Source organism: Octopus bimaculoides, chromosome 1 (genome assembly GCF_001194135.2).
Source record: "Octopus bimaculoides isolate UCB-OBI-ISO-001 chromosome 1, ASM119413v2, whole genome shotgun sequence".
Classification (NCBI taxonomy): domain Eukaryota; kingdom Metazoa; phylum Mollusca; class Cephalopoda; order Octopoda; family Octopodidae; genus Octopus; species Octopus bimaculoides.
The window spans coordinates 107450660-107464631 of record NC_068981.1 but is presented as its reverse complement, the minus strand read 5'-3'; the positions used below and the strand labels follow the sequence as shown (position 1 = coordinate 107464631).

Here is a 13972-nt window from a genome sequence, read left to right as displayed (position 1 = left end):
TGTGGCATTGACCACATTTGGATGGCACTTTTTACGTGCCACTGACATGGGGAGCCAGTAAAGTGGCACTGGCAGTGACCCATGCATGAATGGTGCTTATTGTGTGCCACCAGCCACGGGAGCCAGTCAGGTGGCACTGGCATTGGCCACAACTACAATTTCCATTTTGATTTCGATTTGATTGAGATTCTGATTGTGATTTTTGATTTTTGATTTTGCTTGACTATTTTTGATTTTACTTGACCACTTTGATTTTACTTATAATTATTCTGTGAAAGGAAATGTGAAGCTTTTAAGGGATTCTCACTTTCCTTTGAGCAAATTTACATCTGTCTCCATCCCCTTCTGGTTTATTTCTGGATGCTTTCAAAATTTAACTAGAATGATAGTATTTTGTTGTATATACTGCATCCAAGGAATAACTAGTTATTGTTATTCTCTTGTTTTAATCTTTTATCATTAATTTCAAATGTTAGGAACAAAATTGTACATCATAATAAATACTATTTTCATTAAAATTTCTCGTACTTCATGAGAAAAATAATTATGGTGTTGTTGGTTTGATATTAATTAATGATTATCTCCTGGAAAATGGCTACTCCTGCTTCATTTCGCAATACTATTAAAGCAGATACTTTTCAAACAACTCTTATACATTGTTCTCATCCTTACAAACTCTTTCCTTTGCTTCCGTATCTACATTATTATAATTTTCTCAATTGTATTCTTACTTGACCTCCTGCTGTTCTGTCAATTTATCACTTTTGATTGTCTCATTCTGTTGCTCTTTCAACATTTGCAGTAGTTTTAATATTCCCCTAATAAAGAGACTTGTGTTATATGCATTGCCTCTTGTATAAAGGCTACACATAAGTTTTCCTTCCAGGTTTTAATTATTTCCTTGTTTATCTCGTCATCTTATCATATGGTTTATATTACTTCATTATATCTCTGCTGACTTCAAATTTATATGTTGACTGGAACAGACTATCTCTTATATGAAAATAAATATTTTTTATATTCAATTTTTGTATTTCAATTGCTTGCTTCCTCAAACTTCTTTCATTATGATGTTGTGTGTTATGGAGCCCCAGATCCACTCTGATTGAGCAGCCCTTTGTCGTTCCACTCCTTGGTGGAATGATGAAATGCGACCTGTTTGTTCTTCCTAGTTAACTACACAAATCTTTGCCTATCTGAGGGCCATACTGCACACTCCAACCTGCTGTAGTTAATCATATATCAAGCAGTGTGAGTTTGCACTTGTTGCATGCTCTCCACTATCCAGTCTTTATGCATACATCACTGACAGATTATAGTTGTAACCACAATGGAGGTGTGCAGGTGGACTTGATTAGAATATGATGGTTATTTTTTCCTTGCTGTAATGTGTGTGGTTTTCACATTAGCAGTCTTGGGGGACTGTTCAGCTATGTCATGTATGTATGTGTTTTATGTTTGTCTTGGTTGACTAGGCAAGATAGTGTGTTTAGGATGCTGTATTGCATTTGGGTTTGGGTGTTTGTAGCTAGTTTCCATGAATTTGTAGTGATTGTTGTGGTGGAAGCCTTGTTGCAATAATAAACTGAAATAGAAAGAAAATGTAATGAGGCAAAGGAACAGTGACAGAACAAGGAATGTGATAACATTTACAAACTATTCCACAAGTATTCACATGAATAAGTCAAACAACTAAAAGGGATATAAATGTGCTCATCTACAAAATGTTTAAAATCAAAGAAAGGAGATCTAAAACTGGAAAAAATTCTTGAAAGATGGTCTTGCAGATACAAACTAATTATGATGGATCATCAATATTAACGATAGAAATTAGACATGTACTAAAAGGGATGAAATGTGAGAAAGCATTTGGGCTACATGATATACTTACAGAGATGATTGTGGTACTAGATGACTTTGGAAGTCTTTGAAAATAACAATCCTGCTCAGCAATATTTATGAAACAGGAGAAATTTCTGAATAAATATTCAAATCAATTTTTGTAGCACTCCCTAAAAAACCTGAAGCAATAGAACGTGATCTACACTGAACAATTAGTTTTATGAGCTACACCACAAGAGTCTTATTATAAGTACTGATGCTCAGATCCAGATAAAGAGTCCAAGGTATCAGAAATACAATGTAGATTTGTGGAGGGGAAATGGAACAGCCAATGCTTTGTACATTTTAAGAAACCTCATTGAAAGAGCAATGAAAGTACAAGATCTATACCAATTTCATTGTTTACACAAAAGCAAATCTAGATAGAAAGGCCTTGTGAATAATCAGGAAGACATCTTAGCAACACACAAGAACAATTAAAATTCTAAACAAACAAGGGCAGTAAGAGAAGACCAAGAAAGATGTATGACAAGTGTGTGTGGTACCATCAGGCCTGTTTTCATTATATAATGAAATAATTATGTAACCTATTGAACATCTACCAAGTATACAAATATGACAAAACCTCCTCATTGTCCATTATGCAGAAGAGATTGTCCTTATAACAACTGGTACACTAGTACAAACATTAGTTAGTACTAGTGTAGTATTAATGAGTAAAAAGAGGAGTTTCTGTTATAGAAACCTAAAAAAAAAAAAGAAAACCAAACAAAAAAAAATCCTGACAATCTCAAAGATAGTTCTATCAATTTCCAACATAAAAATTGAACTGTCTTGGAGCAAGTTGATAGCTTTTAAATATTTGGAAATCATCATTACATCTGATGGAAAAAGCATCAAGGGCCAAGTGACGTCAGACATATATTGTGAAATAAACAGCTGTCAGTAAGATTGAAGAAAAGAATCCTGGAAGTGTAGAAATCCTTACATATGGTTGCATGAACATCACCAAGTACAGAAGCTTATCAATGTTGCAGAAATGTTATTCTTTAGATAGGCAGAAACTACCAGATAGCTTTTTAAGTAGAGAATAGGCAAAGTTCATTGGATATGATATGAGAAAACAAAGCCTTGAACACTTAGTGACAACTGGGAAATTGGAAGGAAGGAACCCAAGAAATAGAGAGAAGATACTCAATGGCTTTATCAAATAACCCTGTCTAATAAGTTGTGTGTAGTACAAGAATCAGTGGAGGTCCATTATTACCATGTTTATGCATGATATATGTAAAAATGCGGTCTGTAATCATGTACTACTTTGGATGTTGCCTTGTGCACTGGTTACTGTACTTTCTAGTTTATTGTAGTTTGTCAAGATAAGATTAGAGGTATAGATAGAACTGGTATAGTTCATGGTGGATCTAATGTATTGTTTGTATGCCATTAATGTTGATTCTTTCTGTTGGTCAAATGTGACACCTGTGATTGATCTATGTATGTTTACGCATCATCCCGATTTCATTATTACATTTTCTATTTGTTTATGAATGCGTGTATATGTGTGTGTGTGTGGCAGGGTTATATATAACTTCTAGTATTTTTGTCCTTATGTATGTAGTATGTATATATTTTTGGCTGCATTTGATGTTTCTGGGATGAATAGAGACTGGATGAATAGAAGTCTGTTGTTATGGAACCAGGATTCTAGATAATTTTTGTAGTGTTGTAGTAGTTGTGCAATGGTATCTGGAATGCGATGGAAGAATGTGAGTGTAATGTCATTGATGCATGTGGCTATGGTAGGTTTTGTGGTGGTGTGGAAATTCATGGGGATTTAGAAGGGTGGGGGTTTTTTTTGTTCTCTCTCTCTCTTTGGCCAGGTAATCATGTACCTCTTCTACAGCAAGATACCTGTTTCTGTCTCTTTGTCACACTCTAACCTTCATCATTTAACACAAGATCACCTCCTCCAATGCCACATCTCTCAAAAGATCTTTGTTTTGCAAGTTACTTAGTGAACCTGCCAGTCCGCACTATAAAGTGGTTGGTATTCAGAAGGGCAGCCACCTGTGAAAACCATGCCAAACTGACCTCACCTGAGCTTGTACCACATAAAAAGTACTCGGTCCACTCTGTTAGGTGATTGGTGTTAGGAAGGACATCCAGTTGTAAAAACCTTGCCAAAACAGACACGAAAGTCTGGTGCAGTCTTCTGCCTGGACTTTGGCAGAAGTGGTACACAGCTTATTAGTTTAAAGGAATAGTTGTAGTGAGTCTTTACTTATCAGTCTTTTTATGTCTGTGTGCAGCAGCAGCAATACCATTCCAGGTATATTATCAGCAATCCAATGTAATCAGTAACCATGTAAGCTTTGCAGAGAGTCAGCAACTAATATCAGCTGAAGTAGTTTCTGGCTTTGAAGAGAAAGCATAAATAGATGTAGTTCTCGCAATGTGAGCTTGCTATTTAGAGATTGCAAAGGTTATTATTTGTTGTAACTTTGTAGGTTTTATTGCTTATCTGTAAGTATGGACATGTAGCAACATTGAATAAAATGCTTAACAGCATTTCTTCTGACTCATTACACTCTGAGTTCAAAATCCACCAAGGTTGACTTTACCTTTCATCCTTTCAGGGTTGATAAAATAAATATGTTCAGCACTAAATTCAATGTTATTGACTACTCCCGTCTCCCAAATTTCAGACCTTGTGCCTATAGTAGAAACAATTAATTACTCAGCATATTTAAACACTTTATCACACTATTCATCTTTCTTTACTTTTCTTCCTCGATTGTTAAAACCAGAATTTCTCATAGGGAAGCCTGTGAGGATTGAAAAGGACACAGACAAATTGTCATGTTTAATCAAATGAAGATAGTTTCTAACATCTTAAACTTGTCCAACACCATGGTGGGGTAAAATAAATTATATGGATGCAAACTATTTAGTCTCATTAATGAAGTGAGGAGAGTGTGTCAAAACTATTTCACTTCTGTATTTTTTGAGGGAGCCTGGTATTTTTTAGTTCGAGAACTGCTGGTTTAATGCCCATAATTTTGATTCTCATTATTTTAGTAATGGTGGGGATAATTTTGAGTCACTGTTACAGTGATTTTGTTTGTGTTAGATGTTGGCTAGGTTATTTTGTGGTATTGGTTGCATAATATTGGTTTTGGTTGTGACTTGAGGAATGATAAAGATTGTGAAAAACTTATAATAAAAACACTTCAAAATATACAGGTGGTGTTGTTGAACTGGGTGGTAGATTAAGTCTACTATGCAAAAATATACACATACACATTAATATCTTCTGTATGTATAGGCATTTATATATACACACACAGTATAGCATACATACATGCATTTTTGTGTGCATATTTTTGCACACTTATGCACATATATACACATTCATATGCACACATGCATACACTCAAGTATACATGCATTCATGCATACACACTCAAACACATGCACTCATGCATACACACACTCTTATACATATGCATATTCTTACACACAGATGCACACTCACACACACATACATTCTTGTAAATATATGTCACTCAATACAGTGAGGGGATCTCCATGCAGTTACTTCACCTATTTGAAATAGCAACCAAATCTCCCTCAGATTGCACCCATCATCTTAAAGGAAAAAAGAATGGGTGTGTAGAATAATGCAGTCCTAAATATAATATTTCTAAAAATGTATTACATGAAAAATTTAGTAATAAAAACCTAACAATTATCTGTATATGTATAAAATTAATTATGACAACAAGAGAGACTTGTAAGAGCTCCACCTTTCCACATAACTAACTTTTTTTGCTATGTACTTTAATTGTGTGTAAAGTTTTGTTATGCAGTTAATTGAAAAATTTAAAAAGTGGAAAACAAAAATAACCTTGTATTGGCTGAGATAGAAATCTTACATACATTACTTCCATTACATAATTGGAACTTACTTGTTTCATGTGATTTGTTACGTTTGTTATGCCTATATGTTCTCCGTGGCCATCAGACAGACTGAGACAAACACTTCTTAAAATTTCATATCTTTCCACATGTATTCTGCTGATGCAAAACATTAATCCCACTCTGTTTATTTTATTTCCAGAATTTCAAAATGGGGAAGTAATCTTGAAGATAGATTAAAATCAAACATGACAAATGTTACCGGGCACCATATACTACAACAGGTATGTTTTTTTTTTAGTACTACATTTTTATAACACCTGAGTGAGCTTTAACCCTTTAATTACAAAATTAAATTTCATTGTGATTCTAGTAATGTTGTTTAATATCTACCATGAAATAGAATTGGTATCTTCTGCAAGTCACATTGCCTCAATAAACTTGATATATCTCAACAGAAATTAGTTTCAAACATGACATTCTGTAACAAAAAAAAAAAAAAAGATGATTGGTATATAAAACACTTAAGGGTAATGAAATTTTAAGTGGATATATCGGATCTTGTTCAAAACAGGGGCACCAGTTTTCATTTATGTTTTATGTTGTGTTTTTGGTACCGAAAGACTTTCAAACTTTGTATACTTATCTATTTTGTGTTATAGAACAGGAAAAAATTTTTGTATTCGAATTTATTTCATGTAAAAAATTGTCTTATTTCGATAATTTCTACTAATCACTGACGTCTATTCAGTTGAAAACAGCACTGTAACGGTGTATATCGTATTAATCCCCTAACCCTAACCCTAACTAGACTGTTAACCCTAACCCTAAAACTAACCTTAACTCTAGAATCCAAACTCTAAAATTGTTACACACATAGATACGCACAGCGTAATATATTATATAAATAATATATGCGTATAAATTACGATTAAACCGGATGAAATATGTCACAGGGAATAACATTTTTATGACCGGCCAGCAGTAACTCTATACAGCTGAATAGACGTCAGTGATTGGTTGAAATTACAGAAACACAACAACTTTAACATGGAATAGCTTGCGATGTACGTTTTTTTGTTAAGAAGACTAAGAGTAAAAGATGTTTTATATGACACATTCTACCAGTGTCCCAACTTTCAAAGTGTTTCGTTAGTGTTTCGTTAAGAAAATACTGATACCCCTGTTTTGAACTAGATCCGATATATCTGCTTTTTGCAGTAAAGGGCACTATCAGCTTATATGAAATATTTCATTCTGTTGGAGTCCAAGGAAATTAGTTAGGGGTAAATAATCAGAAAGATCAATTCATAAACTTCCCAGATTTGTATATATATTTAAATTTGTAACACTTGCTGAAATATGTTTAGTTATTTCCAAAGTAGTTCTATAGATGTGTCAGTTTTAATCCTGTATTTTTTCTTTTTTAATTTTTCACTTTCCAAATGTTGTGTTGGTTAAAGTTTTACTAGCATATGTTGGAAAAGTTATCAGATTTAAAAGGTGTATGTTGGGGAAATTATTTACTGTAAGCTACAAGGATTGAACCAGTTGGTTTGTTCTTACTAATGAGAAAGAACTTGTCATTCTTAAAATGAATTTACCCAAACAATGAATTAAATTATTCTATTATGAAAGAAAGAAAGAAAGACCAGATTCACCTTCATCACTTTCTATGGCTCATATTGTATGCAGTCTTGTGATGATGGCAGATGTCATTCACTTGGATTAACAAGTTTTGCTGAGTTTTGTTGTATGGATGTTATTTGCATAGTTTGTGCTATTGAATAAATGTCATAATGTTGTGTGGTTAAGAAAACTACTTTGCGACTATGTGGCTTTGAGTTCAGTCTTGCTGTACAGCGCCTTGAGCAAGTACTTTCTACTATAGTCCCAAGCTGACTAAAGCCTTGTGAGTAGATTTGGTAAATTAAAACTAGAAGAAGTCTGAGATATGTATGTGTCTTTGTCTTGCCATCACTTTAATCATAAACAGCCATCACCGCCATGCAAATATGTAATCATGTCCAGTCATTGTGCTGTTCAAGTTTGAAGGAATATTACTTCATCTAGAAGCAGTTGAGGGGTTGGCAACAGAAAGAGTATCTGGCTATAGAAAATCTGCCTCAAAGAATTTCATCTGATTTGTGCAAGCATGGAAAAGTGGACATTAAAACGATGATAATAATGATTGTTGTAAGATCAAGTATCTTTCTATTGCACAACAGTTACCTAAAAGTTATTCAGAGACCCTGCACTTAATGTAACCAAATTATGAGTACTCTATGTAAGTTAACCAACTTATAATGGATCTTCAGCTAAGATCTAGTGGCATGTTGCCAGTCCCAGTTCCTCAATGACAACTTGAGAATGAAAACATTGGTTTAAGACCTTTTAAAATTACCTTACAGTTCAACCTGATTACAGTTTTAACAAGAAATTTGCTGAAACTTTCTAGCTGAACTTCATGATGCCATACAGGGATTACTTCTTTCCAGTCTTTCAAGATCTGAAACCAAACCATTATCCATAGAGGATGTCTCACAAGTGGTTGGTTTGTGTGAAGGATGTGTAGAATGTAAATCAAAATTTTCATCAACTTAATAAAACACATCTCATAAAGGTTACTAAATATCAACTTCAAATGGTCTCTTCCTAGTACTGACAACAATCGATATTTTCTTAATATTATGGATTAATATTCTAGGTTTCCTTTTATAAATATAACTGCATCAATAATCATTGTCTCTCTCAGCTGCTTTCTATTTTTGGTATGCCTATTTTATGAGACAGGAAGTGCATGAATTTTTCTGTAACAAAAGTTTTCATGTAGTAGAACCGCTAATTATAACTTGTAGGGTAATGGATAAGCTGAGAGATTTAGTGGAGTAACTTGAAAAACAAATCTTTAAAGTCAAGTGGATTGCCTATTCAGTTTGGCAAACTGTTCTCTCTGATGTTCTCTACTTAATCCAGTTGTGCACTGCAACTAATGCTGTGATTTCATGAGAGACTTCTGAAGTATTCTTGTAGCTTATCTAGGAGACTTCCGTATTTGGTAGTTGTATAATTGTGGACCAGTTCTGTCACATGAACAAAACAGACCTTTTAGTTGGAGCTCTTGTCAACAAACCCTTGCTATGCTTGTGCTTGCTAGCTATTTTAATAACAAAGAAACTACTGTGTCTGTTAGACACTTAGCAACAACACAAATTGCCACCAAGAATAAAACTCAGATACTATCCTAAAATACTAATGGAAATGATGTATTGACCTCAGAAATAATGGTTCTAGCATATTCTTAATTATTTGTAGGATTTATGTGTTGAGAACCTTAAGGAAGGAAGAATGTAAAAAATGATTTATTACAAGCTATATATATGAGACAAGTGGATTTCTTGTTACTAGTATAGAGGAATTTGTAATTATTCTAAAAAGGAACTAACCTCAACACTGAACTGAAGTAATCTATTGTTTAAAAAAACAGAGAGGTCCAATTCACCTTTAGTATTTTCTAGTGTTACATGCAGTATCATACTTGTTTGTTACTTAGAGTTTTGTGTTGGATAGTTTTTAGATGAGACATCCTTCAGTTGTCCAACTGTGTATAAGTATAATCGATCCAAATTACAAATCCTATTGTTGTTATATTATGAAATAAGATATCAGATTCCTTTAAATATTAGGAAAAATATTTCCCTCAAATCCCTAAAATGTATGATCTTGCAGAATGAATCACTGATGGAACTGCTATGTGGTCATTCATGGAACCAGCTCTCCATCAGATCGTATTCTACTGTCTTGGAAAATGATACATTGGGTAATGTTATCCTCAAAAAAGAGATGAGATAGTCAATGCCTTGAATGCTTTTGATCATAGCTTTGCTCTCACAAGTTGACCTGGGACTAAACAAAACCATCTACATCTTGTAGAATGAATATCTACCATCATAAATAAAATGAAAGATTCTCTTATGAGCCTGATGCAAATCAATTGAATAGATGCAAATTATACACATATAATCTAACAACAGAACAGTGTTTGGAAATACTATTACATCTTGCAAGCCAAATAGAAATGAGACAGAGGAAGCAAAGAGTAATGTATTTAGCATCCTAAGCTTTTAAAGATGAACATCAATATTTCTGATTGTGAGAAAAACAATGTAATTTGAAATGGTGGAACATGTATAAATTGAAAATTATATGTGATAGAAGAAACCTAATAGATCTTAAGAAAATTAAACATTGTATGTATAAAGTTCTCACTGAAGACCTACTAAGTAAGTAATGAAATATGTTTATATGCTAAATAAGCTTGTATACCATTATATATTCAACTTAATAAATGTGGTAACTTTGGGACCTAATCATTATCAGACCATAGAAAAAGTAAAAAAAAAAACCCAGAAATTCATTCCAAATGGAAGCCACTTAGTGAACATATTTTTACCATCTCAGTCTACATGTATGTACTGATGTTTTATCAAAGTTACAAGAAAGCTTAGAATAAGAAATAATGCAACTAAGGCTTTCAAACAGGATTTTTGCTTGTGTAATTCATTTTTCCATGATAGTATGGATTAAATAAATATGTTATCAAGGTATTGTTTTACAGCCAGATACCCTTCCTATCTCTAACCCGTATCAAATTTTCAAGTAAGAGACTTTTTATTTCACATATCTTTGAAGGCACAAAGCCAATGAATGCTTTATTGCCTGGAGAAAGAGACTAAAACCTTGCTGTATGTATTGTGTGATATTATGCAAATGTAAATTCAGACAAACATGTGTGTATGTGAACATGCATACATACACACATGAGTTTCTTTGAGTTTCTGTCTACCAAATCCACTCACAGCACTTTGGTTAGCCTGGGACACTCAAAAGATGAAGACACTCAAAGTGAAGCACAATGGTGCTGAACCTGAAACCACACAGTTAGGAAAAGAACTTCTTAATTGCACAACCATGCTTGCTCCTAATGTAAAGTCTAAAACAAATTCAAATCATGTTGGATCATAGGAATTGTGGTATCATGGAGTGGTGGATTTAAGAGGTACAACTTTTATTCTTTAATAAAAATAGCATACTTGTTAGTACCAGTGAGGTTTGTTAGCTTCATCATATATCAAAGTAATGTTGGCATGGAAAAATATGGTATCATATGTGAGCATTCATAGTATTTAGAGGCAGTCACCTCTAAATATTATCAATATATTTATCATCATCTTCATATGTCTATTTTCCATGCTGGCTCTGGCTGGATTATTTATTACAGGTCAAGTTACATTTGATCAGAGTTACTGCTCTACTAGACATGGTTGAGAGACCACATCTATCTCACTCTCCCATTAGCATGTTTTCTATAGTTGGATGCCCTTCCTAACATTAACCAGTTTAGAGAGTATACTTAACAGCAATACTAGTGAATTGTCTTGTCAAGGACAAGACAAACTGATGAGCCTCCTGTATCCTACATCTCTTCTGTATGTGTGTATGTTTTTATTTATCATCATCATTCAATGTCCATTTCTCATGTTGGCATTGGTTGGTCAGCTTGGTAGGAACTAGCAAGGCCAGGGGCTGCACCAGGTTCCGTAGTCTGTTTTGGTTTGGTTTCTACAGATGGATGCCCTTCTTAATCAATTCAGTTGTGGTAGACATGTCTTCTTGAGTGGAGCAATATGTCACATATTTTGGTCCTCTCCTTAAAACTCAGTGAGATACCACGCTAATCAAAACTTGTGTATTTTGTTTTTACTTTGATCAAAATTTTACTTTCTAAGATTATATTATAGAAAGGAAAAAAAGTATTTATATTTGAACAGAATTTTATATATAAATTTTAAAATATTTTATGATTATATTTGATTAATTTATATTCCTATATGATGATGATGAAGTAATGAGAAATCTTTTGTAAAAAAAAAAGCTGTATTTTCATCTGTAATTTTTAGTTTTGATTATTTGTGAGAGATTGTTCTGCTGCTCTAACCATTAAAATGAAAAGTAGCTTCATTAGTCTATTAAATATTTAACAATATATGGCCAATTGTTAATAACAATGTTAGCAAATGCCAGTCTTTTCTATTATCTTTACTAATTATTGATTAATTCTAACTTTGTGTTGCTAGATGATATTTTATAATGCAATTAACACTTGTAAGAAGAATGTTCAAATGTCTTGAGACATAATTCCATTGCAATTCTATATGGGTTATCATCTTTCTAAATCCTCTTCAACCCAAATTGATCATAAATAGATATTTATTAGCTGATAATGATTGCTGAGTAATTTAGTCTCTCAACAATTCTAGTTTTCTATGTCACCCAGTGTTCATCATTGTATATTTACTTCACAATTCTCCCATCACTACTTTACATGTGATATTTGGTTCACTGATAAGCTCATGCATAAATGTCCAGTGTTGTTTACTATACTTGCTGAAATAATTGAAATATTATTAGTCAATGACTAATATTTTGTTCATTACCTCAGAACTACTATATCTATATCTCCACAAACCATAAGGATTCTATAAGCAATACTTTTCATCAAGCTTCACATTCACATACAAGGTAAATCTCCTCTAAAACTATCCCTTTCTACTGTATCCATCTCACCACCTTATACATGCCAAGTGCAAACACATCTTCTGTTGCTTCAAATGATCAAGGCCACATGCCCTGACCCTTCCATTACTGTCAAACAAGGCACTCCAAAGCTACACTTCAACAAACTTTTTAACCTTTCTCTTGGATTTATCTTGATCTTTAGAAATGCTACAGTATGTCTTATTAATAAGAAAAGCAACCCCTCTGATCCTGCCAATTATAGTGAAGATGCTCATTAACACGCATGCTCCCCAACACTTTGGATATCTTTTTTTTTAATGATTACATTATCCTTGAGAAATTTGATGGAAACAGTATTGTTGCACTTGACATCAGCAAAGTCTATGAGTGTTTGTTTTGTGAAAGGTATTTCACCAACCTCTTTTCTTAGTTCTTTCTTCCCAAAATGTTAGCTGTGTAGCATGTTTTTGTTTTTTTCCCCTTGGCTGCCAACTTGAAACTATTCAAGAATAATGTTAACTAGTTCAATATCAGCTTGCAAAGCTAAAATCACAGCTCTTCCTCCAAACTTGTTCACCCAACAAAAATGAATGAATAAAACTTGACTAATAACTATTTTATCAACTTTCTAAAGACAAAAGGCAAAGTTGACCCTGGAGACATTTAAATTTGTAACAAATGTCGAAAATTAGAAAGAAAAGACTATTAAAGAAGAGTCTAATATTGAAAACCAATCTCATTGTCAGAAATAAGATTATAATGCTCTCTGCTTCAGGCAGCAAGCTTCAATGTACTACAATTTCAGTCACTATATGAAAGCAAAAAGCTACCTTTAAGCATATATACACACATGGTATAACTACAACATCTCTCCCACTTAGCTCATACTCACTGAAATAACTGCAACATCAGTAGTCTCCATGTCCCAACACTACTGGAATGCACACCACTACCAAATGCAAAGCAGCAACAATTATCATACTCTGAGTTCACATTACCTACTCTGATACAAGCAGAATCTCTGGATGAATAGAAATAAATTGGACACTGGAGAAAATACAGTGTATTTTAGACTACTCTCATAAAGAGTTATTACAGCATGTCAGAATGTAGAGTTTGGTCCTCGGCTAAGCAGTTATGATCTATGGGCTGCACCTCCTCATTTGGCCAAATGCCTGTGTACTATAGGACTGTTAAATAAGGGCTGATCTGGCGGCTACACACCATCAACAAAAACAACTGCAGCTTTAATTGGATGTTGATAAGGAAGTAATAGAATACTGACTGAATTCTTATCATCCTTTGTGTGTGTATCTATCCATGCATGCATATATATATATGGTATGATATATATGCAGACACAATCTGTATACAGGGTGGGCCAAAAGTCATGCACAAAATAAGTTCAATAAGCTCTGGAATTGACAAAGATATGCTTCAATTTTTCTAAAATTGAATAAAATAAATAAAATAATGATGAATACATACATACATCCAAAGGCGGTGCTCCAGCATGGCCACAGTCAAATGACTGAAACAAGTAAAAGAGTAAAAGAGTATACATGAACAATATGAATAATAACATAACACAGATAAGATGTCAAATGTTTTGGTGCGTGACTTTTGGCTATAT

At 33.5% G+C, this 13972-nt stretch overlaps 1 protein-coding gene across 6 annotated transcripts in view; it reads left to right on the top strand.

Moving 5' to 3' along the window:
- The window catches only part of LOC106868291 (voltage-dependent calcium channel subunit alpha-2/delta-2), a 207694-nt gene that overhangs the window by 32414 nt on the left and 161308 nt on the right, over positions 1-13972 (top strand). For all 6 annotated transcript variants that reach the window (XM_052969102.1, XM_052969096.1, XM_052969095.1 and 3 more), the window contains exon 2: positions 5963-6044. In XM_052969102.1, the coding sequence (XP_052825062.1) occupies positions 5963-6044 (82 nt within the window). The remainder of the gene's footprint in view (positions 1-5962; positions 6045-13972) is intronic.